This window comes from Trachemys scripta, chromosome 1, assembly GCF_013100865.1.
Source record: "Trachemys scripta elegans isolate TJP31775 chromosome 1, CAS_Tse_1.0, whole genome shotgun sequence".
Taxonomy (NCBI): Eukaryota; Metazoa; Chordata; order Testudines; family Emydidae; genus Trachemys; species Trachemys scripta.
Window position 1 is genome coordinate 267,029,407 of NC_048298.1, and position 25,679 is coordinate 267,055,085.

General features: G+C 39.8%; 1 protein-coding gene across 13 annotated transcripts in view; it reads left to right on the forward strand.

Moving 5' to 3' along the window:
• MYCBP2 (MYC binding protein 2) overlaps window positions 1-25,679 on the forward strand; it is a 395,137-nt gene that overhangs the window by 111,665 nt on the left and 257,793 nt on the right. For 12 of the 13 annotated variants that reach the window (XM_034758293.1, XM_034758294.1, XM_034758297.1 and 9 more), the window contains 6 exons: window positions 2,406-2,610; window positions 3,218-3,363; window positions 9,783-9,884; window positions 19,103-19,210; window positions 21,040-21,159; window positions 22,851-22,932. In XM_034758293.1, the coding sequence (XP_034614184.1) occupies window positions 2,406-2,610; window positions 3,218-3,363; window positions 9,783-9,884; window positions 19,103-19,210; window positions 21,040-21,159; window positions 22,851-22,932 (763 nt within the window). The remainder of the gene's footprint in view (window positions 1-2,405; window positions 2,611-3,217; window positions 3,364-9,782; window positions 9,885-19,102; window positions 19,211-21,039; window positions 21,160-22,850; window positions 22,933-25,679) is intronic. The other variant, XM_034758298.1, reaches the window with a different exon arrangement.

Consider the following 25,679-nt stretch of genomic DNA (forward strand, 5'->3'; position numbering starts at 1 on the left):
CATCAATTCCAGCTCAGCAGTCTCTCATTGGAGTCTGTTTTTGAAGTTTCAGATGTCCTCGCTTACAGACAACCCCCAAACCTGACACAAATACTCACCAGCAACCACACATCACTGAACAAAAAAGCACTAATGGTAGCTGCATGTATTTAATGGAGCTGAGGGCAAGTCCCAAGTCACTGAACAAAAACCCTGACCCAGGAACCTATCCTTGTAACAAACCCTGATGCCAACTCTGTCCACATATCTATTCAAGTGACATCATCATAGGACCTAATCACATCAGCCATACCATCAGTGGCTCGTTCACCTGCACATCTACCAATGTGATATATGTCATCGTGTGCCAGCAATGCCCCTCTGCCATGTACATTGTCCAGTTTGGCCAGTCTCTACACAAAAGAATTAATGGACACAAATCTGACATCAGGAATCATAATACTCAAAAACCAGTGGGAGAACACTTTAACCTGTCTGGTCATTCAACGACAGACCTGCGGGTGGCTATCTTACAACAGAAAAACTTCAAAAACAGACTCCAATGAGAGACTGATGGGCTGGAATGGATATGCAAACTAGATACAATCAACTTAGGATTGAATAAGGACTGGGAATGGCTGAGCCATTACAAACTTTGAATGTATCTCCCCTTGTAAGTATTCTCACACTTCTTATCAAACTAACTGTACTGGGCTATCCTGATTATCACTTCAAAAGTTTTTTTTTCACTTAACTGGCCTCTCAGAGTTGGTAAGACAACTCCCACCTGTTCATGCTCTCTGTATGTGTGTGTGTATATATCTCCTCAATATATGTTCCATTCTATATGCATCCGAAGAAGTGGGCGGTAGCCCACGAAAGCTTATGCTCTAATAAATTTGTTAGTCTCTAAGGTGCCACAAGTACTCCTGTTCATTTTGATATATTTCACTTTGTGCCACTTCCAAATATCAGGTGCCTTTGGTATGGCATTTCGGTCTGTAATTAACATATTTAGTGATCACTGTTGTATTTCAAATTATAATGGCAACTCTTATAATTAATTTAAAAAAAAATCTATGCCAGCAGAGGCATAGAGTTTCAGTGGCATTATCATATGATCGAGAGGTTGGGGAAGCAAAGCTCTTAAGTAGTTCCTATATTTGAAGAGGTTATTTTAAGGAAATATATCACAGGACGCTATGATTTTGTTTGGGGTGGGGGAATCTATTTTCCAATGAGCTCTATTTGTTAGTTTGGCAGTTAAGTTTGTCAAAAATTTCATCTATACTGGGCATGCTGCACCTCATCCTGGGGCTGAGCAGGATGTTCCCGGCAATTGTTGCTTCCAGGTATTGTGGCTCCAGGCATGGGAACTGAGAGCAGGGAGAGACAGTCTCTTCTGTGCTTTCAGTGCTCCTGCAGCTGGCTTTCAGGCAGCATAGATGCAGAGGAGGAAGTGCATGACTGAAATGCAAAGGGGTGAGGTGCTGGGCCAGAATGGAGGAGTAGAATGGAAAAAGGAACCTTAGGGTGAGAAGCAGAGACTGTTACATGGGGAAGGGTGAAGACAAATCAGATAAGTAACCGCGTGAGAAGGGGTCTGTGATGTTAGAGCTGGTTGGGCAAGGAGCCAGGTGAGGGAGAGTGGTATTGGGAGCTGGGAAGATGGAGTTGGACGAGGACAACCGTGGGATTGGCTGGGAAAGGAGACTGATAGGGATGATGAGTCCAACAGGATGAAGTCTGGGGTAACTAGATGGAGAGACTGGGATGAGAAGGTGGGGAATCCTCTCACTGAATGAGGCAGAACGTCTGTGGAAAAAATAGTATGTGCTCACGTTTTTAAAGACTGTGTCATAATTTATGTGCACAAAATGACCAAATTAAGGTTGCATTGGCATCTTTAATTCTGACATTTCTTAATTTTTGACCGTGACTTTGAAACCTTGACATTCTTTTAACATATTTGATGATATATATATTTAGGTAAAATATATATACTACACAGTATATTACAAATATATCAAAATACAAATGAGTACAAAAAGAAAACAAGAAAGAATGAATTAGAAATAAGAACAAAACGATAGACTAGATTTGTGCTTGTTTTCCATATTTTTCTACATATGGCTGTGCTATTAGGAAAACGTTAAAACAGTTCTAGGTCAAATTTTCCAAGGAATTTTGCATGTACCTGACTTGTACACTTATCTTGCCAAAATTATATATGTAAAATTTGAGCCTTTGAAAGTCTGTCCCTAGCTTTGTAAACTGATATATATGTAACAATTAATATAATTGTATGTATCAAAAGGTCCAATTGTCATCTGACCTGCCATTATTTTAACATTTTCCTTATAGCACTATGTATCTTAACATAACTGATGTGAATTGTTGAAGTGTTTCAATATCTTCTTCAATAGGTTTTGTAGTTGAGAATATGGCAACAGCAATGGATGAAGACTTAGAAGAAGAACTGGATGAAAAAGACGAGAAGTCCATGATGTGTCCTCCAGGCATGCATAAATGGAAGCTGGAGCAGTGCATGGTATGCACTGTGTGTGGGGACTGTACAGGCTATGGAGCCAGCTGTGTTAGCAGTGGGCGTCCAGACAGGGTACCTGGAGGGTAAGTAAATATATTCATACAAATATCTTTCATACAGTATTGTAGATTACAGAATGTAATCAAAATAGATGTTCACTTTACTTCACTTCAGACTTCAGTCTTAAATAGCACTGTATCTAAAGAAAATATTGCTTATCCATTTTTTAAAACTAAGAATATATTTAACTTTTGTGATGGTTTTGATAAACATTTTAGTAAAGGTAACAGGTGACTTAAAATATTTCTTATGTTCAAAATAATTCTCACAAAAGCAGAAAGGAGGAAAGTGTATAAAGAGTATAAACAAACTGTAATTTGGTATGCCTAATGACATTGAATGCTGCTATCTAAGGTACGGGATTCCTGGCTTTGGATATAACTTTTTTTATTTATTTTAATAAAATGGAAGATGAATGGTTATTGTAAAACCATAGAAATGTGGGGCTGGAAAGGCCCTCGAGTGGTCATCAAGTCCAGCCCTTTGCACAGAGGCAGAACCAAATAAACCTATATCATCACTGACAGATGTTGGTCCAATCTGTTCTATTACATCTGTATTTAAAATACATTTTTATGTAATATTGCTTGTCTTGGTAGATTATGGATAAAACCTCTTTGTGTTCTGTAGAATATGTGGCTGTGGCTCTGGTGAGTCTGGCTGTGCTGCATGTGGTTGTTGCAAGGCCTGTGCTAGAGAGCTGGATGGTCAAGAGGCAAGGCAAAGAGGAATTCTTGATGCTGTGAAAGAGATGATACCTTTAGATCTCCTACTAGGTAAGTGGGATGAAACTGATAAACAGACATTTGCCAGTGGTATAACTTTTAGTCACAAAATACAACCAGCTTCCCTTTTAGAATTTATTGTGGGCTTTGTTTGTAATCAGTCCCCATACATACTACTGTAACTAGGGAAAAATAGCAGTTAGTCAAGAAATGGGTTCAATCCTATCACTTTTGTATGCATTTGGATTTTCTGGTTGTAAAATTTTTTATCTTAATTTCATGGAATTTCTTTCTTCCTTTGCAGTAACACTGCTGAGCTATGGTCTTTCATGACAGTTTTAGTGCAGTAATTTTTTTCCACGAGTAAATTATTGCTTAGACTTTTTTCCTTGGTATTGTAGTAAAGGTAGTGACTGGACCTAACATTTGAACTTCATCTCTCGACTTGCATGATGGCACTGTTTTGATACATACATTGAACTTTCGCTTCCCCTTGTGATGACACTGCTTGTGTCATCAGGCTGTTCCTCTCCCTCCATATTAGCTCTAGAAGGGAGGATTGCCAGAGGTCTGTTGTCAGAAATTGGAACAGGATTTTACATAAAAACATGGGATGTTCAGTCCCCTCAGCACTGAATAACTTTTCCTCCCAAAATTTTTGGAGAAAGTGGGAGATGGCAGAAATGTAAAAATAATTAACTCTTTGGAAGAAAGTGATATTATGTATAACCAGACTAATATTTAAGAGCTGAAGCCAGAAAGAATAAATTTAAAAAAAAATGACTTATCTAAATACAAAGTTTGGGGCCATGACTTCGGATTAGATTTATTATGATAGAAAATGTTTTTAATATTGTATTCCCTGATTTTCCAAGAAAGGGAACGATTATTGCAAGAGTGACCATACGGAATCTTCGTTTGGAAATGGAACAGTTGAGGCGTTGAAGATCCAATATCGGCCCCCATCCTCCATTTTTTGAGGGGACTAGAAAGTAGCTTGAGTAGAACCCTGTTGCGTGAAAGGGGTCTGGGATTAGTTCCACAGCTCCCCTCTGCAATAGGGAGTAAACCTCTAGCTGGAAGAGGTCATCGCATGGTTGATTTTCCTAGTCTCAACTTCTTCCTCTTACTGTGGTTTATTCAGGTACCCGTTCAGAACTTAATACAACATGGAGTTAATAATTGGGTGATTTAGTCCAGGACCAATTTTTGGGGTTCTAATGTGTGACAACTAACATCTTCAGATATTTGAAATTTTACTTTTCTTTCCTCAGTGTTCATCTCACCAAGTTCTAGCTTCTTCAGAATCAGAAATCAGTGTTAAAATATATAGCATAACAGTGGGATTTTTAAAGATATGAAATGTTCCAGGTGTGTGTTTTACTGCATTAGTTGAGCAGGAAAGGCAGGCCCCATGATACCTGTTATCAGGTGTACTTGTGATGCCCTAATAGCATTGGAGGGTGCTAGTGTTGTGGCATTGTAATTATTTGCTGCCCGTTTCTGAAGGAGAGATTGTCCTGTTACTTGCTGAAGGGCATAATTTGTAGTCTGGACTACTGTCAGTTTTAAAAAGATGGACACATTAGGATCCTTTATTCTGAAACTTGAATTCGTAGAAATGGCACTGTAGAGTTCCACTTTTGTACTGTTTTTTTAATTGATTCTGCTTAGTTTACAATGAAGAATATATTTTTTCTAACTGGCAGTCCTGCAAATTTACATGTGGTCTGAATCTGAAGATGGATTGTTTTCTTATTGTACGTAGTTCTGAAGATGGTTTTGCAGAGCATAAGTAAGCTATTGGAATACTGTGAACACTTCTGTTGATACACAAGGAAGACTAGATTCCACCACTTAGCTTTGTTGTCTTTGTGATCCTAATAGGAGTAAAATCAGTAAACACTTGTGCTTCTTCGAGTGATGGTCCCCCTATATGGATTCCAAACATGGGGGCGCATGTGCGCCATATGCCAGATCCGGAAGGTTTTCCTAGCAGTGTCCATTGACCTGCACCTGCGTCGTATGTCCCCTCATGCTCGCAGCCGAGGGTATAATAGGCTGCGTGGGTCGATGCCTCTCCACTTCCCTGAGTCTGAACCCCCGTTCCTTTGCACTCTTAGCCTAGCTAAGAGTGGCCTTTTCATCCATTCTTGTACATAGTTCTAGCTAAGCTGTTTGTGTTCTATACTTGTTTTATCCTTAGATATAGTTAGTGTAGTTGTTCCCCTGTTGGGGACTCCCTCCCCATTGGGGACTGTGCTGTTCATTCCCGGCTTTAAGAAATGTGCCTCTTGCCTGCACTCATTCTCCATGAGTGACAGGCACCAGCATTGTCTATATTGCCTCGGCAGGGCCCACATTGCAATCAGCTGTGCTATCTGCAAATCCTTAATGCCCTGAACATGGGAAGCTCAAGAACTTCACCTCCGGAAGTTCTTGATGGAGGAGGCTATGCTCTCCCAGGTGCCTTCAGATCCGGGACCAGCAGAACTGATGGTGAAGCATCCATCACTGGCATTGAGTGCCCTTCCCAGCACCTCCCAGGCACTGGATCCGTTGGTACCATCCTCCCCTTGGATGAACCTTTGCTCCTGCTACCAGAAAGACCCGCTCTGTTGCCACATGCAGTCCTCCAGTACTTGCGGTCTTCTCCCCCCACCCCCTACTTCCCCATCTTCCAAGTCTGAGGGCTTCTCAGAGACAGAGTCCTCATTTTCTTCCGTTCCATATCAGAATCTGGAATCACGTCCCAGGTTGCACTATCCACCAGTTTATGACTGTGCTTCAGAGGCCTGGTATTGCTACCCATGAAGCCCGGCAGTGGCCACACTCGAATCCCTACCAGGGATGCCAAGCACCATTGGTCGCCTCATATCAACCATCTCCTATTCGTCCTGCAGCACCATCGATGTACGAGGAGGAAGAAGATATGGAACCAGTACTGCTAGTCTCCACTGCTGCATCTTTATCTCCAGATGAGGCATTTATTCTTTCCTTGATATCTCCACCAGATGACCACCAATAATACCACATGTTGACGAACCTCATCGCAAAAGTCTGTGCATTCCCTCTGACTGTATCCAGGGTCTGTCTGCGCCTGCTGGGCCACATGGCAGCATGTGCTTACGTAGTCCGTCATGCCAGGCTCAGGATGTGACCCCTGCAACAATGGCTGATGATGGTCTATTCCCTGTCCCGAGACCCCCCTGGAAAAGATCATTACCATTCCCCAGGTGATACTTACCTTGCTGTGGTGGTGGGCCGACCACAGAACAGCCCTGGAAGGGGTTCTGTTCGACAACCCCCCCACTCCATTGAGTTGGTGTTGGACGCCTCAGACCTTGGTTGGGGGGCGCATATCGGCGTCCTACAGTCTCAGGGGATGTGGTCCCCAGATGAAGTGCGGTTGTACATAAACATCAAAGAGCTACGAGCAGTCCGGCTAGCGTGCGGAGTCTTATTGCCCCACCTGTCGGGCAAGGTGGTATGAGTCCTGACAGACAACACAGCCTCGATGTTCTACATCAACAAGCAAGGGGGAGCATCCTCATTGGCTCTCTGTCAGGAGAAGCTCCATCTATGGGACTTCTGCATGAGCCACGAGATCCACCTGGAAGCTTGTCCACTTTCCAGCATCAGGAATACGCTGGTGGACCAGCTCAGCAGGGACTTTGCCTCTCACCATGAGTGGTCGTTCCATCCAGAGGTAGCCTGCATGATCTTTCAAAGGTGGAGAACTCCCCGAGTGGACCTGTTCGCTACCAGACAGAACAGGAAATGCCACCAGTTTTTTTTCTCTGCAAGGTCTGAGCAAGGACTCCCTCTCCGATGCCTTCCTCCTGTCATGGTCACGAATCCTGATGTACGCATTCCCTCCAATTCCGCTCATCCGCAGGGCCCTGGCAAAGATCAAGAGAGACAAGGCGCAGGTAGTCCTGATCGCCCCGACATGGCCTCACCAGCACTGGTTCAGCACGCTCATGAGCCTGTCAGTGGCCCTTCCCTGGCCCCTGCCCAACTGACCGGACCTACTGTCACAGGACCACGGTCAACTCCTACACCCTAACCTCGGGTCCCTCCACCTCTCTACATGGATGCTGAGTGGCTGAACCAGGAGAAGTGGACCTGTTTGAAAGGAATCCAACAGGTCCTCCGGGAAAGTAGGAAGCCCTTAACTAGACTGACTTACCTGGCCAACAGGATGAGGCTTTCCTGCTGGGCGTCTGAAGGGGGCATCTCTCCCTCGCGTTCATCCATACAGGTTGTCCTGGACTACCTGCTTCATTTGAGGAACTGGGGCCTGGCACAGTCTTCCATTAGAGTGCATCACACGGCCATCTCTGCTTTTCACCCGCCGATCCAAGGACAGACAGTGTTTTCCCATGACATGTCAGATTCCTGAGGGGATCATGACAGGCGAGACACTTCCCGCATGTACAGGCTCCTGTCCTGCAGTAGGATCTTAACTTGGTCCTTTCTAGGCTCACTGGCCCACCCTTTGAGCCACGAGTTCCTGCCTCTTTTCCCACCTGTCATGAAAGGTCGTCTTCCTGCCAAAGGTGGTCTCCACCTTCCATATGAACCAGAACATCTTCCTCATGGTGTTCTGTCCCAAACCGCACAAGACCAGTGAAGAGAGGTGTCTTCACGCCCTGGACGTCTGCAGGGCCTTGGCTTTCTACTTAGAACGTACCAAGCCTTTCCATAAATCGACTCAACTCTTCATCACTACAGCAGATAGGATGAAGGGTCACCCAATGTCCTCGCAGAGGATTTCCAATTGGATTACCTCATGCATAAGGACCTGTTAAAACCTGGCGGGGTTCTGCCACTTCCGATCGTCAGGGTCCACTCGACGAGAGTGCGGGCGTCTTTGGTGGCCTTCCGGGCACACATCTGTAGAGCCACAACATGGTCCTCTGTTCACACGTTCACTGCTCATTATGCCATCACTCAGCAGGCCAGGGACGACGCTGGGTTCGGCAGAGATGTGTTGCAATGTGAACATCCGTGAACTCCTACCCACCTCCAGGGGTATTGCTTGGGAGTCACCTACTATGAAATGGACATGAGCAAGCACTTGAAGAAAAGTAAGTTACCTTTTCCGTAACTGGTGTTCTTTGAGATGTGTTGCTCATGTTCAGTTCATGACCCGCTCTCCTTCCCCACTTTCGGAGTTTCTGGCAAGAAGGAACTGAGGTTGTGGGGAGCCAGCGGTGCCCCTTATCCCGTGCCATGCAGGCGCCACTGTAGAGGGCACCAGAGCCGGTCCCCTACGGATACTGCTGAGGGAAAAACTTCCGGCACCGGTGCATGTGGCGAGTGTACACACCTAATATGGAATGGACATGAGTAACACATCTCAAAGAACACCTGTTACGGAAAAGGTAACTGTTTTTGAGATGTGTGTTTCCTATTTGGATTCCAATACCTGCCCTCCATCCCGCTGCTGCGGATTGGACTATTCAGCAGTAAGAGGGATACTGGAGAGGCGTCAGCCCGCACAGCCTATTATACCTTTGACTGTGAGCACATGGGGATGTCTGATGCATGTGCAGGTTAACGGACACTTGAAGGAAAACCTTCTGGCTCTGGTGTGTGACGTGCATACATACCCACATTTGGAATCCAAATTGGGAAGACACGTTTCAAAGAACCTCCAGTTACAGGTAAGTAACTTCCTCTTTCTGTCACTTAAATAAGCAGATGTAACGCTGAGTACAATCAAGGAGATCTGTTGGATAAAAGATGCCATTTTCACGGTCACTTTTCAGAGTAGAATCATATTTTAAATAAGCTTATAGGTATTTTAATATTAGTGTCTCTCTGTCGCCCTATGCCTGCAATTAAGTTTGTATTAATCTTTCCATTACAAACCCCTATTTTCAAGGTGTTATAATTTGGTATTAAATTGATCAACATGCCGAAAATAACATGGTTGATATACAATCTTGATCTATATTAATTGAATTAATAAAAATTATGCAACTATTTCTAAAATGAACTGCTAATTGAAACGTTGTGGTATTCATTTTCTTGTTGCTGTCATATGTGCGGTACCTAAAGAAAAGTTTAAATAGATCAGTATTGTTTTAAATAGAATTTGTCAACATATAAGTTCTCTTGTGTTATGTTTACTGGAAATTTGGGGCAAAAGTAAAAACAACCAAACTCTTTTAACAAACTCTAAAACTGTGTTTAGCTAATAGATAGGAAGTACAGAAAACTATTAAATGTTGAAATTGTGACAGACTTATGAAAGTAAAGAAATCCAAAATTGAGGCTGACAGTCCATTCTGAAAGCATTATGTTGCCGCTTTCCCTTATTCGTAAACATCTCAGCAGAGCTTATAAAGGACAAAATATCAAGCCTTAGCTTTGATTTTCTTGGCTGTTACTAGGTTTTGTCACATTCATCATATTATTTAAACATAGATTTTGTATTTTTTATTTATTAATTGATGTAGCTGTCCCTGTTCCTGGGGTTAATATTGAAGAGCACCTTCAGCTACGGCAAGAGGAAAAGCGGCAGCGTGTAAACAGGAGGCATAGATTGGAGGAAGGGAGAGGTAAGAGATTATTTGTTACTGAGTCGAGGCTAAAATAAGGATAAATGCACACCGTTTCTAAAAACTGATTAGGCCTTACGAAACAGGCCTTTTTTTCTATTTAAAAACTGTCAAACGTGAAACAAAAATCAGGTTTAAGTATATCTTCAGTAGAGGTTTGCACTAATTGAACTCAATAGATTTAAAAAAAAAAATCAATATACCACTTCAATTTTATAATACAGAAAAGGCCTGCAAGGATTCAATAAAACTGCTGTGTAGTGGCTTGAGAATTTGGCTTCCATTAAGCCTATAATGGTGAGTATGGAAGACAAAACAGCTGAGAATTTAGAGCTAGGCCTTTGATTAGACAATTAAAAGATTAACACCATTAGAGATTGACCCTGTGCATCTCAGGTGCAGAGTCAGCATTCCGGTGCTGTGCTGTTCAATGTGACATTGGTGGCTACTAAAGTATTTGTAGTCTTTGATTGAAGAAAGAATGGGGTCCTCTGTTGTGCATGTATTACTGATAACTGTTGGATAAGACTGCTGACTCATTGTCAGTCCTTATGTTTTCAGATAGCTAATGCTGTATCAAATACCTAAGAGAGCCATGAAGATATTGTGAGGGGATGTATGAGTATTTCCTTCCCAAAATCTTACTTATCAGAATGTGTTTACTTCATGTAAGTGCTAAAATGGGAATAAGATTGGAGGAACTAGTGGTGGTTCTTCGAGTAATGTCCCTATGAGTGCTCCACTTTAGGTGTATCTGCATCCGTGTACCTAGAATTTGAGATTATTATCAGTAATAGTGCCTGCTTGGGCCGCACATGCACTCCCCCTTTGCACGCCACATTTGGCCGTTATATAGTGCTGTTCGGCCAAATTGGCCTCGATTCCTTCTCAACTGCCCTTGTCCTGAGATGGAGTCCCTAGAAGAGCCCTTTCTAGCGAGTTCTTAGTGACTGTGTTCTCATTTTTCATAGTGATAGTGTTTCAGTTAAGATTTTAGTCATTTAGAGTTCCCGTTCTTTTTTCTTCATTCCAAAAAAAATTTTTTTTTGTTGTTTATCGTTACCCCCTTGATTAGAGTAGTAGTTTCTACATATCTTCCCTTCAGAGAAGTGATCCCTATAAAGGGTGTTATACTCAGATCCTCCAAATTCAAACGGTGCCTCTACTGCTGGGAGGCCATTCTGGTCGGTCAGTGATGGTCACTCCCTTTGCATTCGTTGCCTGGAAGAGGCACAGGTTCCCCAAAAATGTATGTATTGCCTTAAACGTAAGGAACAGACTCAGAAAAACCATGAGCTGAAGTTAAAACCGACGGAGAGCTCAGCTTTAGACCCTGGTCCTGGAACCCTGCCCGGACAACGGTTGCTGTTGGCGTGCCACCCTCCCTGCTAGTTACGAAGAGAAACTAACAGAGTCCTTTGTGAAAAGACACTAAAAAGCAAGCTTCAAGTTCGCCTAAAAAGGAGCCGCCAAAAAGAAAAAGGTCCCAGAGAGATCAGTAACTTCTGCACTGACAGATATGAGACTGAATACCTGTGACATCTCGTGGGCCTCTGGTAATGTTGTCATCAGTAAGTTCAAGGACCCCAAGAAGGCAGGACTGGACAAAATGGCATCATCAGGTAATAGGGGTAAGAAAAATGGAGTCTCAAAGATGGTACCGACAGCACCAAATAGACATGCGGCACCAAGTACATCGGCACTGACAGCATCTACGGCGCCAGCACTGACGACATTGTCAACAACAGAACAGGCAAATTATTTCCATGATACCAGTGAATTCAGATTCCCAATACACTAGTATATGAGGCACCGAAGTCTCCACTGCTGTGTACCAATGTTGCTGCAGTACACATCTCACCCCTGGATGTGCATGCGGTACCTACCCATTTGTCATCTCCACCTAGGACTGCTGCAGTATGAGATACCATTCAACCTTGGAACCTCAGCATAGTGCTACGATGCCTCAATGGTCTCCCATTTGAGCCTATGGCAACCTGCTTGTTCATAACGCTGTCTATGAAAACGGCCTTTTTCGTGACCATCACATCCACTCAGAGTGAGGGAAATAGGGGCTCTCGTGGTGTACCTCCCTGTACAATCTTCCCAGATAGTTACATTAAGACCACATCCAAAGTTCCTACCAAAAATTCCTTCCTCATTCAACCTAAATCAGCCTATTCATCTTCCATCATTCTTCCCTAAATCACATGGAAATAAACGGGAGGCCATGTTCCACATGCTAGATGTTAGAAGGGTGCTAAGCCTTTTTCTTGAACGAACCAAACCTTTCAGAAAGATACCAAGATCATTTCTTTCTATTGCTGAAAGATCAAAAGGATCAGCCACATCTAAACAAAAGCTTTCAAAATGGATCTCCAGTTGTACTAACCTTTGCTATCATCAGCTTGATTTGCAAACGCCGACAGGGACTAGAACGCACTCCATGAGATCACTTTCCACCTCAGTAGCTTTCCTGACCAATGTACCAATCACGGACATTTGTAAAGCAGTGATCTGGGTGTCTTCCCACACATTCACTGAGCATTATTTAATCACACAGGACTCAGTGGATACTCTGTTAGTACTAACTGTTTTATCATCTTGTGACACTCTGTACCTCAAAGTAGCACCCTGGAACCCCCATATTCACCACTCTTGTATAATTGATATGATTTATACAAAGTATGTCTTGTGAGGTATCATTTTAAAAATGTTGAGCTATTAAACATTAATATCCTGTTAGATTGTATGTACTATCATTGTATGTGAAATTATGAAGTATTATTATATGAGTTAATGAAATATGTTGTAAAGGTTGGGAATGCCCATGGCCAGCCTTTCAGTTACAACAAAGGAGTAGCCATCACTGGCCAGACGGTCGTTAACGGCTTATCCATGCACAATATACTATCCCAGAGGCTTCTCGGAGAAGGGATGTACGCCCTGGGGATGGGCTAGCCCAGGTCACAGCAATGATCTTTCTAACAGCTGGAAAAAAGTCTGCAAGAAAAAAACTTTTGAACTAGGGAAGTTTGGTCCCAGGCTGTCCTAAAGTGAGAAAAAAAAAATCTGGAAATTGTTTGCATCACACTTTTAGCCAAAGCTGCTGGACATTGAGACAGTACAATCTAGCACTGTCTAATTAGTGGGTGGCTAATTAGAGAGACAGGGTGGATGAAGTAATATCTTTCATAGGACTAGCTTCTGCTGGGGTAAGAGAAAAGCTTTCAAGATTATATAGAGTTCTTCTCCAGGTCCTGAAGAAGAGCTCTGTGTAAGCTTGAAAGCTTGTCTCTTACACCATCAGAAGTTGGTACAAGAAAAGACATTACCTCACCTAACTTGTCTCTTTAATATCCTGAGACCAGCACAGTTACAACAACACTCCATACAAGAATGGATGGCTAATGGTTTTCTAATATGCAATCAAGTAACGTACTTAACCACTTACTGCTGAACATTTAAAAACTATTTTTAATATGGCTAATACTTCACAGCTTTTTAAACGGTAGCAATATGACAATTAAAATGACTATTTTTGAAGAAAAAAATCACATGGTAATTGCAGTTGGATTATAACAGGTTAAATATTTAAATCTATTTAGCATTTATCCAAGATATCACTTTGTTGACCTTTCCTTGAAATAAAGTTACCAATAGTACTGCTTATTACATGTCACTGAATAACCTTCTTAATTTCCAGCAGAATAAGTTATTCAAAGTGTTACTTTTTCATTAAACATTTGATGAAGTTAACTTTATAGTTATATAAGTTAAATGCATTATCTTGGTGCTTCCAGAATCCAATATTGTACTTTTTTAAAATTATATATTGTGTTTTCAGTATCTAGTATTACACTTTTTTCATAGTATGTGAAGGATCTTGTATTTACAGACCAAACCAAACCCACCTAACTGTTATGTAATTTACTTTTGATAGATCAAGAAAAAGCTGAGTTCTTTGGCTCTTCACTCTGATGTTTACTTAAAGCTAGGGTGACCAGATGTCCCGTTTTTAAAGGGACAGCCCCATTTTTGGGGACTTTTTCTTATGTAAGCTCCTGTCCTGTTTTTTCACAGTTGCTATCTGGTAACCCTACTTAAAGCAAATTTATTTCCTTGACATTTCATTCCCTTTACCTGATTCATGTGAATTCAAACTGAAACCTCTTGCATACTAACCAGTATAAAACAAACAAATGTTAATATATAGTGATATCTTATGAAAAACTCAAACACTGGAATCCACTCTTTAATATATATCACAGCAGTATAGATATTCTTGTGGTTTTGGAGGAACTTTATTGCATGCTCCTGCATGTAGATGCTTCAACTTTACAAGAAGTTTATCTTTTGAAATTGCACATGCATGGCATTGTACATTACATATACAAAATTATATTAAAAGAATGTCTTGAAGTCATGATTAAATTAGGAAATGCCAGAATTAAGGTTGCTTGGACAACCTTAATTTGGACCCCTTGTGTGCACTATGGTGTAGTCTTCAGTTACGTGATCACATATTACTTTCTTTCTACAGGACCTCTTCATACAGTGAATAGAATGACCAGTGCTCACTCAGTGAGCAACTATTTGATATTTTATTTTATCCTCATTGTTCAGTGTGTGGCCACAAGCCTTATTACTCCGCAGTATTCAAACCATGCTAGGAATACATAATGATTATATAATCATAGATTTGTAGGCCTGGAAATGGCAGGACTAAGTATTATCTAGACCATCCCTGAGAGGTGTTTGTCTAACCTGCTCTTAAAAACCTTCAATGATGAAGATTCCACAACCTCCCTGGGTAATTTTATTCCAGTGATTAACCACCTTGACAGGAAGCTTTTTCTAATGTCCAACCTAACCCATGCTTGCTGCAATTTAAGCCCATTGCTTCTTGTTCTGTCCTCAGAGGTTAACGAGAACAATTTTTCTCCCTTCTTCTTGTAACAACCTTTTATGTACTTGAAAACTATTATCATGTCCCCTCGGTCTTCTCTTCTCCAGACTAAACAAACCAGTTTTTCCAATCTTCCCTCATAGGTCATGTATTCTAGACCTTTAATCATTTTTGTTACTCTTCTCTGGACTTTCTCCAATTTCTCCACTTCTTTCCTGAAATGTGGTGCCCAGAACTGGACATAATACTCCAGTTGAGGCCTGATCAGTGCAGAGAAGAGTGGAAGAATTACTTTTTGTCTTGCTTGCAACACTCCTGCTAATACATCCCAGAATGATGGGTTTTTTGTTTTGTTTTGTTTCCCCCCCCCAACAGTGTTACGCTGTTGTCTCATATTTACCCTGTGATCCTCTCCTCCAAAGCACTTGCAACCCCTGTCAAGTTGGTATCATCCATAAACTTTGAGTGTACTCTCTATGCCATTATCTATATCACTGATGAAGATATTGACCAGAACGGAACCCAGAACTGATCCCTGCGGGATCCCACTCGATATGCCTGTCTAGCTTGACTGTGAACCAGTGATAACTATTTTCTGGGAATGGTTTTTCAACAAGTTCTGCACCCACCTTATAGTAGCTCCATCTAGGTTGCATTTCCCTAGTTTGTTTATGAGAAGGTCACGTGAGACAGTATCAAAAGCCTTACTAAAATCAATATATACCACATTTATCACTTTCCCCCATCCACAAGGCTTGTTACCCTGTAGAAGAAAGGTATTCGATTGCTTTGACATATTTTCTTGACAAATCCATGCTGACTGTTAATTATCACCTTATTATCTTCTAGATGTTTGCAAATTCATCGCTTAATCATTTGCTCCATTATCTTTCTGGGTATTGAAGTTAAGCTGACTGGTCTGTAATTCCCTGGGTTGTCCTTATTTCCCTTTTTATAGATGGGCACTATATTTGCCCTTTTCCAGTCCTTTGGAATCTCTCCCGTCTTCCATGACTTTTTGAAGGTAATCACTAATGGCTCAGATGCCTCCTCAGTCAGCTCCCTGAGTATTCTAGGATGTATTTCACCAGGTGACTTGAAGACATCTAATTTGTCTAAGTAATTTTTAACTTGTTCTTTCCATATTGTAGCATCTGATCCTACCTCATTTTTACTGGCATTCACTATGTTAGATGTTCAATTGCTACTAACCTTTTTGGGATTTTTTTTCTCATCACTACATTATTTGATTGCTACTCAAACATTAATTTATTTAATTTCACAACAATCCTGTGCGGTGAAGGGCTATTGTTATCCCAATTTATAGATGAGGAACTAAAGCGCACAGATTAAGGCGAAAGGTATCCACTAATTTTGGCTGCCCAGTTTGAGACAAACTGTATCTGATTTTTTTAGAGTACTTATATAGCACTTAATATGTTCAAAGCACAGCTCCCATTGACGTAATTTTGTAATTGTGAATTCTTAGCACTTTTGTGAAACAGACCCAAGTTGGGTATCCATAAAATGAGGAACACACAATTAGTGATAACCTGTGAAAAGTGTTTGTTTTAAATAACTTGCCTAATATTATGTAGTAACTCTTTGGCAGAGGCAGGGGTGGAATCCAGATCTCCATATGTGTTATATATGAGCCCTTAATCACGAAATCCTCCTTTCTTTTCCTGCAACATACTGGCTCATCTACTACATAGTTTTGCAAAAGATGAGGCAAGGGCCCTCCAGATAAATGTCCTTTTACACAACTGTTACTCATCTCAGAGCAGGTCCAACTTGTGCAGAGAATGAGGCACCGGTCCTGTGGAGGAACTGATAACCATGTAATTAAAGACTATACCATAATGCATAGGCACAAAGTAAAGGATCCAAATTAAAGTTGCCCAGGCAACCTTAATTCTGGCATTTCCTAACTTTTGAGTGCTTGATTTTTCAATCCTAATGTTCTTCTAATAATTTTAGTGTGTGTAATTTCATAGGTTTTTGAAAAAGGAAACTGGAAAAGAAAACCCAGAAATTCCATCATATTGACATGATTCATCAGCAGGGTTGAACCTTAAAATGTCCCATACAGGTCTCTACTACCTGAGCTAAGGGAGCAACTGATAGCAGTAGTAGGTTGTCATCCTTGCATGCACCAGGACTAGAGGGGATGACAGACACATTTCGTGAGTGAATTTCACACATTTGCTGACAGCAGAGGAATGATAAGACTCTGTAATCTTGGTTCCATTCTAGGTTGTGGGTGGAAGTGTGCTCTAGTGTTCACAGACCTTTCTGCCCATTTCCGTTTGTCCCAGGCCTGTCTCTTTGCTACCCAACTCCTTGTCCCAATCACATTTTCCTCACCAAACAAGTCCCAGTCTCCATCTCTCAGGTTTCTCTTCACACTCCCAAGCTTACTGCCCAGCTAATCTGTCACTTAGCTCTTGGACTCCATGTCCCAGTTCTTGCCTTCTCCTCCATCCCCTTGTCTTGCAAGTCCCAGTTCTCCCCTCCTGGCTCTTCAGCCAATCCTTCTCTCTCTCCATTCTCCTCCTCCCTCCCCCTCTTCTAGTCTCTTTGCCCTGCTAGACCCAATTTGCCCTCCCTCCTCTCCCCATTTTCCATTTCCCAGTTCCCTCTTCCCTGGCTCCTACTCCCCCTGGACTGTTAGATTTGTGAAGATAAAACTTGATGTAATGATAGAAGCTGTATGAGAAGAAAGGGAGAAGAGTGAAAAATATTACCAGAAGTGAGAGTCAGGACAGGGAGAATTTTAGATGTAAAAGAGATTTGGGGATAAAGAAGTGTTAAATGTTAGATATGTTGCATTTGAGCATATGGCAAGACATCCAGGATATGGGAAATAGGAAACTGAACAGAAAGGGAGTGGTCCAGTAGAGAATAATATCTAAGTCACGGGGATAGAGATGTTAGTTAAAGCTATGACAATGAGTATACTTGTGATAGAAGAAGAGGCAAACCTGTCTGCTACACCAACATAGTGAGATGAATGGATTATGAAGATCATGAAAAACTACCAAAGAATGACAAAAGGAAGAGGTTGGGAGAAATAGCAGGAGAATCAAGCCTTCAGGTTTCTGAAATCTGAGGAGAGAACTGATACAAAAAGGTGCAAATGACCTTGATAAAGATAAGACAGATTGTGGGGGGCTAGGCTGTAAGAGAAGCCTAGAGATTGTCAGGAAGAGTTGATGAGGGCTGGTTTAGTTCAGTGGAGGTAAAAGAATTCAGATATAAACAATGGAACTTATGAATATTTGCACACATGAAAGAGCGAATGAAATAGTATTCAGGTCAATGAGATTATGCTCCGTTCAAGAAGCTCAAAGGAGGGAAAGGATATGGGCAGTGGACTGTAAACACAGATTCTGACTTATCATTGACAAGATAAAACCCATTAACTTCAGTGGGAGAAGGATGAGTCCCTACATTTGAATGTCTCTGGTTACAAAGAATACATGGTGAAAATAAAACACATGATATACAAGCAAAAAGGTTCATACAGAATTAGTTAAAAAGTTTTATGTAATGCAGCTACAAGATATTTTAATATATCTTATCATATTTTTGGAGAGAGTATCTAGACAAAAATTGTAGTCCTGGGATCTTTAAAATAAATAATGCAAGTAATATATTCAAGTGTAAATATGTTCTCCAAATTGTGTCCTTTAAAAGAAACAAAAAATAATTTATTAGATTTGAAGCATTCCTTTGTAAATATGTCAATATAATAAAACCACCAAAGTGCATAGTTTTATATAACTGCTTCCCCACAAAGAATGTCTCTAGGTAGTTGATAATTTTATGGACATTATTTCTGAATTTCAAATTTAGGAAATGTGACCAACCATATAATTTTCTCCGTTTTAGCATTGATATGGTGATATTTGAATATTTTGTGCCAAACAAATATTTTGCAGTATAATAGAATAGCCGGAAATGTATGGTATATAAAATTTCTTTAGCTGTAATATAGAATGTTAACTATTTAGGGCCAAATTCTTCTCCAGCTTACAACTTGTGTTGGCTCATGGTCTTTAGTAAGGTTCCGTATTTATAAATCAAGGGAAAAATCTGTATCTTATTTGAGAAAATTACTGCATCTTTGAATAATATGTTGGTCTCGTCTTCAGGAATTATCTAACTTATTTTTGACCTTGTAAAGTGCAAGAGCAATGTAGAATTAGAATCATTTTTTCACGCTTTTAATTTGAATTATTTTTTGTTTGAACACAGTTTCCATTTTGTGAGCTTTCCTATGCATGTGCAAAATGTTTCTCCTCAGGCCCCCTTGTATTTCCTGGTCCTATTTTTATGAATCATCGAGAGCAGGCTCTAGCCAGAATCAGACCCCATCCAGCACAGCTAAAGCATAAGCGGGACAAGCACAAAGGTATTTGGTCTTCCTTATTGACTAGGAGGGACATATGCCCATCCTCCAAGTCATTCCTTCCATCCACTGAATCTTTGTTTTCAGAGAAATGCACAAAAATTATTCTGCTCTTTTCTTGTTAGTCTCTGTAACCTGAGGAGAAAGAAAACACATTTTATGTTTGTTTACTTTAAAAGTATGAATGTTTGACACCCTATATCATTTTTGGTTTTTTTTTTATTTTAAAAATTTTTATTTTGTGATAAAGTATGTCATTTTATTTTTCTGTCTTTTCTCATTTGTTTAAATAAAACTAAAGAAATTTACACAACTTTCTAATTTTTTTCATTGGGCCAGGTAATTCAAGTCTGGCATATGCATTGTCATTTTATTTTCTTGTCTTAATTTTATGATCTTGCACAATGTGTATCGGTTGCAGTTGCTAAAATATTGTTTATATTACAGATTCATTAATTCAAGGCTTCTGTTTGATTTTCTGTAGGTTTACCATCTATAAGTAAGCCTTTTTTGATACTTCTGGTTTACAAATGTTAATTACTCAGTAAAAAATTACGTTTAGGTAACAGAAGACCTATGTCAAAAGTAGCGACACATAGTATGCTTTCAAAGCTTGCTGCAGGTAGTTTGGTTTCCATCAACTTTTGGTAATAAAGCAGTGGTCATTGTAATCATAAAATGGATGGGACAATTTTCTAGCTCACTTTGTGAATTTTCTCTTGCTTTTCAATACTAGTTCCTGTCAAACAAAGTTCTTTGGCTTTTTAAGGTCTTCATGGCAAAACAGTAGCTACAGGTGTTTACTGACCTTTTGTAGCAGCAGCAGCAGCATTCCCTGGTGCCATTGTGGCCAGCAACAGTGGCAAGACTAGCAAATTAAAGGATAGTAATTATACTCTCACTCTTTCCATGGAGCTTTTCCAACCAGCTTTCTTCACTTTACCAGCTGGTCTAATGACAAGGAGCTTGCTGCCTGTTCTTCTGTTTTGCTAGCTTCCTGCATGTATCATGCAAGCTCCTTCCCTCATTTCCATGTGCAAATACAACTGCATTGCCAATCTGTTTTATAGTATCCTAAAATGACACCCTAATTTATAGAAAAGGTATTTTAATTAATGTCCAGAAGTTTACAAAGATACTCTATTTATTTTGTCACCTCTAAGTCTGTACATGGTACCTAATGCAACCTGTCTTTACATTAAAAGAACAGGAGTACTTGTGGCACCTTAGAGACTAAGCAGTAGAGCTAATTTTTTGTTAAAAACCCACTAAAACAGATTCTGAAAAATGTATCTTAAACAAATTTCAATGGGTTTTGTGACAAAGGGTTTACTAGCATGTAAAAAATCTCTCATACACATAATTGTGTTTGTATAAAAAGGAGCAGATAGGGGAATGGCTAATTTGTTTGTAAATTGACAGAACTATATGTGCGACTATGGTAGTTTTCTTAAAGAAGTGGAGGTGCAGTACAATTTTCATGCAACAAGTGTGTGTATTTAACACATATATATTATATTAGTTCCTGTTTTGCTGAGTTAAATTAACTTGTTCATTCTGCAGAAGTTATTAACTAAGTTAATAGTTTTTTTTCCCAGTCCAGAACCGTGTGCATTAGCAGATTGTTTGCAAATAGAATTTCAGTGCATCATATCTCAAAATATGCTTTATTACCAGTATATGCATTTTGACTTCTTTAATCTGGTGTACTGCAGGTTGTTCTTGCTGTTACCTTGTTCAGTGTTTTCTTTTCCCACCCTTGCTCATTGTTCTTTTTTCTTAAAATTGCTTCTTGAAAAGAATAGGAATATAACTATGAATTATGTTTGTAGACGGAAGTGGAGAAAGGGGTGAGAAGGATGCCAGCAAAATCACAACCTATCCTCCAGGGGCTGTCCATTTTGACTGTGAACTCCGGGCAGTACAAGTCAGTTGTGGGTTTCACCATTCAGGTACAAAGCTACAGCTTTTATCTAATGCGTGCACTTGTTGAAAAAATTATGTGATCATATGCCCTTCCACTCGTATAACTACCATGAACTGCCTTCTCTAAGGAAAGGTGGTGTTAATCCTTACCCAAGTAAGTTTCAAATCATTGATATTTTTGGGGTACAGTAGAACCTCAGAATTATGAATACCTCAGGAACGGAGGTTGTTCGTAACTCTTAAATGTTTGTAACTGAACAAAATGTTATGGTGGTTCTTTCAAAAGTTTACAACTGAACATTGACTTAATACAGATTTGGAACTTTACTATACAGAAGAAAAATGCTGCTTTCCCTTTATTTTTTTTAAGTCTATATTTAATATAGTACTGTACTGTATTTCTTTTTCGTCTCTGCTGCTGCCTAATTGTGTACTTCCGTTCCAAATGAGGTGAATGGTTGACTGGTCAGTTCGTAACTCTGGTATTCATAACTCTGAGGTTCTACTGTAATTCCAGGCTTCAGCATTCTATTGGATGTCTTGATTAGCCATCTTTGTGGGGGTGCAAAGGAGTGATTAGGTTGGATTAACATCTGCAGCCAACTTCAGTTCTCTTCACCACTGAAGGAGGGTTAAGAAACCATACAGTGATTAAGAAACCATTCTCTAGTGCTTCTCCACTCCACTCTTCCTGCCAGTTGCCACTCTAATTCTGAACTGTGCAGGGGATGGGTATCCCATGGGACCGTGTAAATTATTAACCCCTATGTAGTGGAACTGCATCTGCTATGCTTCCAAGGGCCCTCAATTCCAAAAAGAGTAGGTTCGGAATTTGACCACAAGGCAATATTTATTGTTATAATAATTTTAGTGAGTTTTTTGGTTAATTTGGAGTGCCATTGGAACAAATTATAATCCAGCATTATAATCAGCATTGATTGGAGGCTCCCAAATTATCTCTAGCATGGAAAAAAATTGTTTTAAAGTACAGTTATGATCACAAAAGCGACTGTGCAAAAATATTATCCTTGTTTTATTCAAGAAAACTGTTTCATGCTGACAATATTATTGGGCAGGTACTGTATTGTGTTTTGTACAGTACTAAGAACTCGCTGTGAAGAAACTTAAACACACAGAAACAAGACATATTAGGAAATAGAGGTGAATGGGAAATTAGTGGCTTTGATAAAGTGGATTTTAATGGTGGGACAATATTTTTCCCCAGGAAGATGAGCATCAGTCTGCCCAGGTTCTTAGTAGGCAAACAAATGTAATAAATGCTTATGGCAGTCAGTTAACTGGTAATTTAATCCAGCAGTTACTTTTTCTAATTTTGCTCTGATTGCTACTTTTTGTTTATTCAAATGAAAATTTGATGATTTTTGTAATTAAACTGTTGAACAAAAACATGTTTGACACGGTTAGCTCTGTAATCAGTTTGTTTAAATTAACAGATGAAAAATGTAATTAGTGTTAAACATTTCAATAGCTTTTCTCTTACCAGGGAATGGCTTCAGTGGGACTACTCTCAGGCTTAAAGTTAATTGTATGCAAGTCTTTGCACGATCAAGAACTTAAGTTAAAGCCAAGGAGGGTAAAATTATTACCATCTACAAATATTTTTAGTAATATAAAGTACACATCAAACCATGGATGTGTGAGGTCCTTCAAATTGTCAGGAAAAAAATATTCTGAAAACAAAACATTTTATTTTTAGTGGTTTTGATGGAGAATGGTGATGTTTACACATTTGGATATGGGCAGCATGGGCAGCTGGGACATGGAGACGTTAATTGCAGGTATGTTGTAAATAGGTTAAAGGACATATTTGTACTATTGAATTTCATTCCATATCTATGAATTGGATTACATATAATGGATATATTCTCCCTGCTTAGATGAGGCAGGGAGAATATTCAGGAGTGATGTAAATAGGGCAGGACTTCCTTAAGCTCTGCTAAAAATTTTAGAAAATGTCTCCTGCGCATACTCAGAATCAGTGTCAGCTGTTTCAACTTTGTTTTCATCTAGAATAAGCTAAAAGAATTTAGTCTTCAAAGAACTGTTCACATGAAGGTCTAAATGTTGTGTTGCTGTGTCTTTAAAAAAAAAAAAAGGTTACAGGAATTTTACTCTGGGGGAAAAGTGCTTCCCTCTATTACCAGTTACTCAAAATTACTAGGAAGGGACTTTGCTCAGACTTTTTAAGAACAAACAGTGCCTGCCTTCTAGCAGATAGCAACCAGGGAAAATTTCAGTCCCCAAAGTATTTGAAAAAAATTAGTTTATGAAAACTATCATACAATTCAAAGTGTGTAGCTTTTTCTTTGGTTTGAAAATTTCTATACATTGTCTGTGCCCAAAGATGAAATGTTTTTGAAAGTTATTGCAGACTCCTTTCATGCATTGTAGTTTTCCAGACATATTAAGACTGCAGTGGATAAAGATTTCAGTGCCAAAAAATCTGTCAAGTTTGTGAGTTCCACAAGGTAAAAATATATGTGCTGAAATCCTTATGCCCCTAAGAACTTCAGTAAAGAAACTTCTACATATTATTATGTCTCTTACAATAGTGACTAAAGACCAACCAAGAATGAGGTCCCATTGTGTTAGGCACTGTCCAAACAGAGTAGTAGATGGTCCTTGCCCTGAAGTGCATACTATTGAAATAGGCAAGACAGACAGTGTGGGGGAAGAAATATAACACACAAGCAAAGTGAACAGTGTGATAGCAGCAAACGTCATGGTTTGGGTTTTTTTGGATGGGCTTATGAGACGATAAGCTAAATGGAAACAAAATTTGAAGGGAAGCTAGGTGAGGGGGACAGGGCAGGAGAGGAAGAGGGTAAGAAGAGTATGGATGGATTGTGGAAGCACATATTAAAGTCAGGAGATAATTTAGGCCACATCTTCATCCTACGAGTGCTTTGCCAGTATACAGTAACTCTTGGTTAACATTGTAGTTATGTTCCTGAAAAATGCTACTTTAAGCGGAACAATGTTAAGCGAATCTAATTTCCCCATAAGAATTAATGTAAATAGGGTGATTAGGTTCCAGAGAAATTTTTTTCATCAGACAAAAGACTATCTTTTTTATATATATATTGCCAGTGTGTAAGTATATAATATTTTATTCCTGTTTTAATATTTAAGAGCCTGGTCCTGAAAGGTGCAGAGCACCTCAGGATCGAGCCCTAAATGTGTAATTTAATATATTTACTGTTTATTTTGTTGCATGTATACCATAAAATATGCAGGATTGTGCAGTTGCAGAGATAACGTTCCTATAAACGCCTAACTTTATTTTCCCTTGTTTTCAGTGTTTCAAATTCTAGCCTTAACATCACATTAACTCACTTAATGCTTTATATTTTATATAATATAATAAAGCTACATTTCTCAAATTTTTTTTTGGATTATCAGAATATCTGGTGTTTTGCTACTTTAACTATTTTAGAATGATAACCTTTGTGCAGAGGGAACCATGTCTGTCCAAATGAGCATATTGCTGACCAATAAGAACTGAGTGGTCTACAGCATCTTAAATAATGTAACTTGCTAATGTACATTTCACATTGTACATTATCTTTGTGTATCTTTATTTTTCCTGTCATATTCAGTGTCCTTCCTTATCTTGTATTCTCTTTATCTCTTCTTCTTCTTCTCATTTTTCTCATGCCTAATCTTTCCATTGTCCTTCCCTCTAGTCATCAGGGATTCTCTACATATGGGCAAAAAGAAGAACAAGAGTACTTGTGGCACCTTAGAGACTAACAAATTTATTAGAGCATAAGCTTTCGTAGACTACAGCCCACTTCTTCGGATGCATCCACGAAAGCTTATGCTCTAATAAATTTGTTAGTCTCTAAGGTGCCACAAGTACTCCTGTTCTTCTTTTTGCGGATACAGACTAACACGGCTGTTACTCTGAAATCTACATATGGGGTTATTCAGAAATAGCTATTCCACTTTAAACTTAGACACTACCTTAATCTGAAACAATTTGCAAGTGTAGGCAAGCACTTAGGCCATGATCCAAAGCCCACTGAAGTCAGTTTTGACTTGTCAGGCCTTTAATTTGCTCACCTCAATGTTATTTTTTTTTCTCACCTCTCAATCTCACTGCTTCTTTTCTAATCTATCACTTCAGGGTTCCCCCCATTCACCACTACTGTCCTCTCTCTCAGATACACTCACTACTTCCAGTTGAGGAGAGACAGGTAGAGGGACTTTGTGGTGTTTTCCTTAAACACATCTGTATTTGGGAGGCACACAGAAGACTTTTCAGGTCTTCTGGTGAGATTATTCTTTCTAGTATCTATAGACTTTGGGGGAAAGAGGGATGGTCTAATGCCTTTCCCTCCATTTGAGAGATGCAGAACCAGGATCTTCTCTCCCCCTCTGCCCCTCCCTAGACAGCTGGGGCAGAGAGTCATCCAGTAGTCTTGCCAGCCATGCTTGGGACCGGAATACTAGACAAATGTTCAGTTGCATGATAATACAAATAGTATTCCAGATAGTATCTGACAAATGACAGTAACAATAT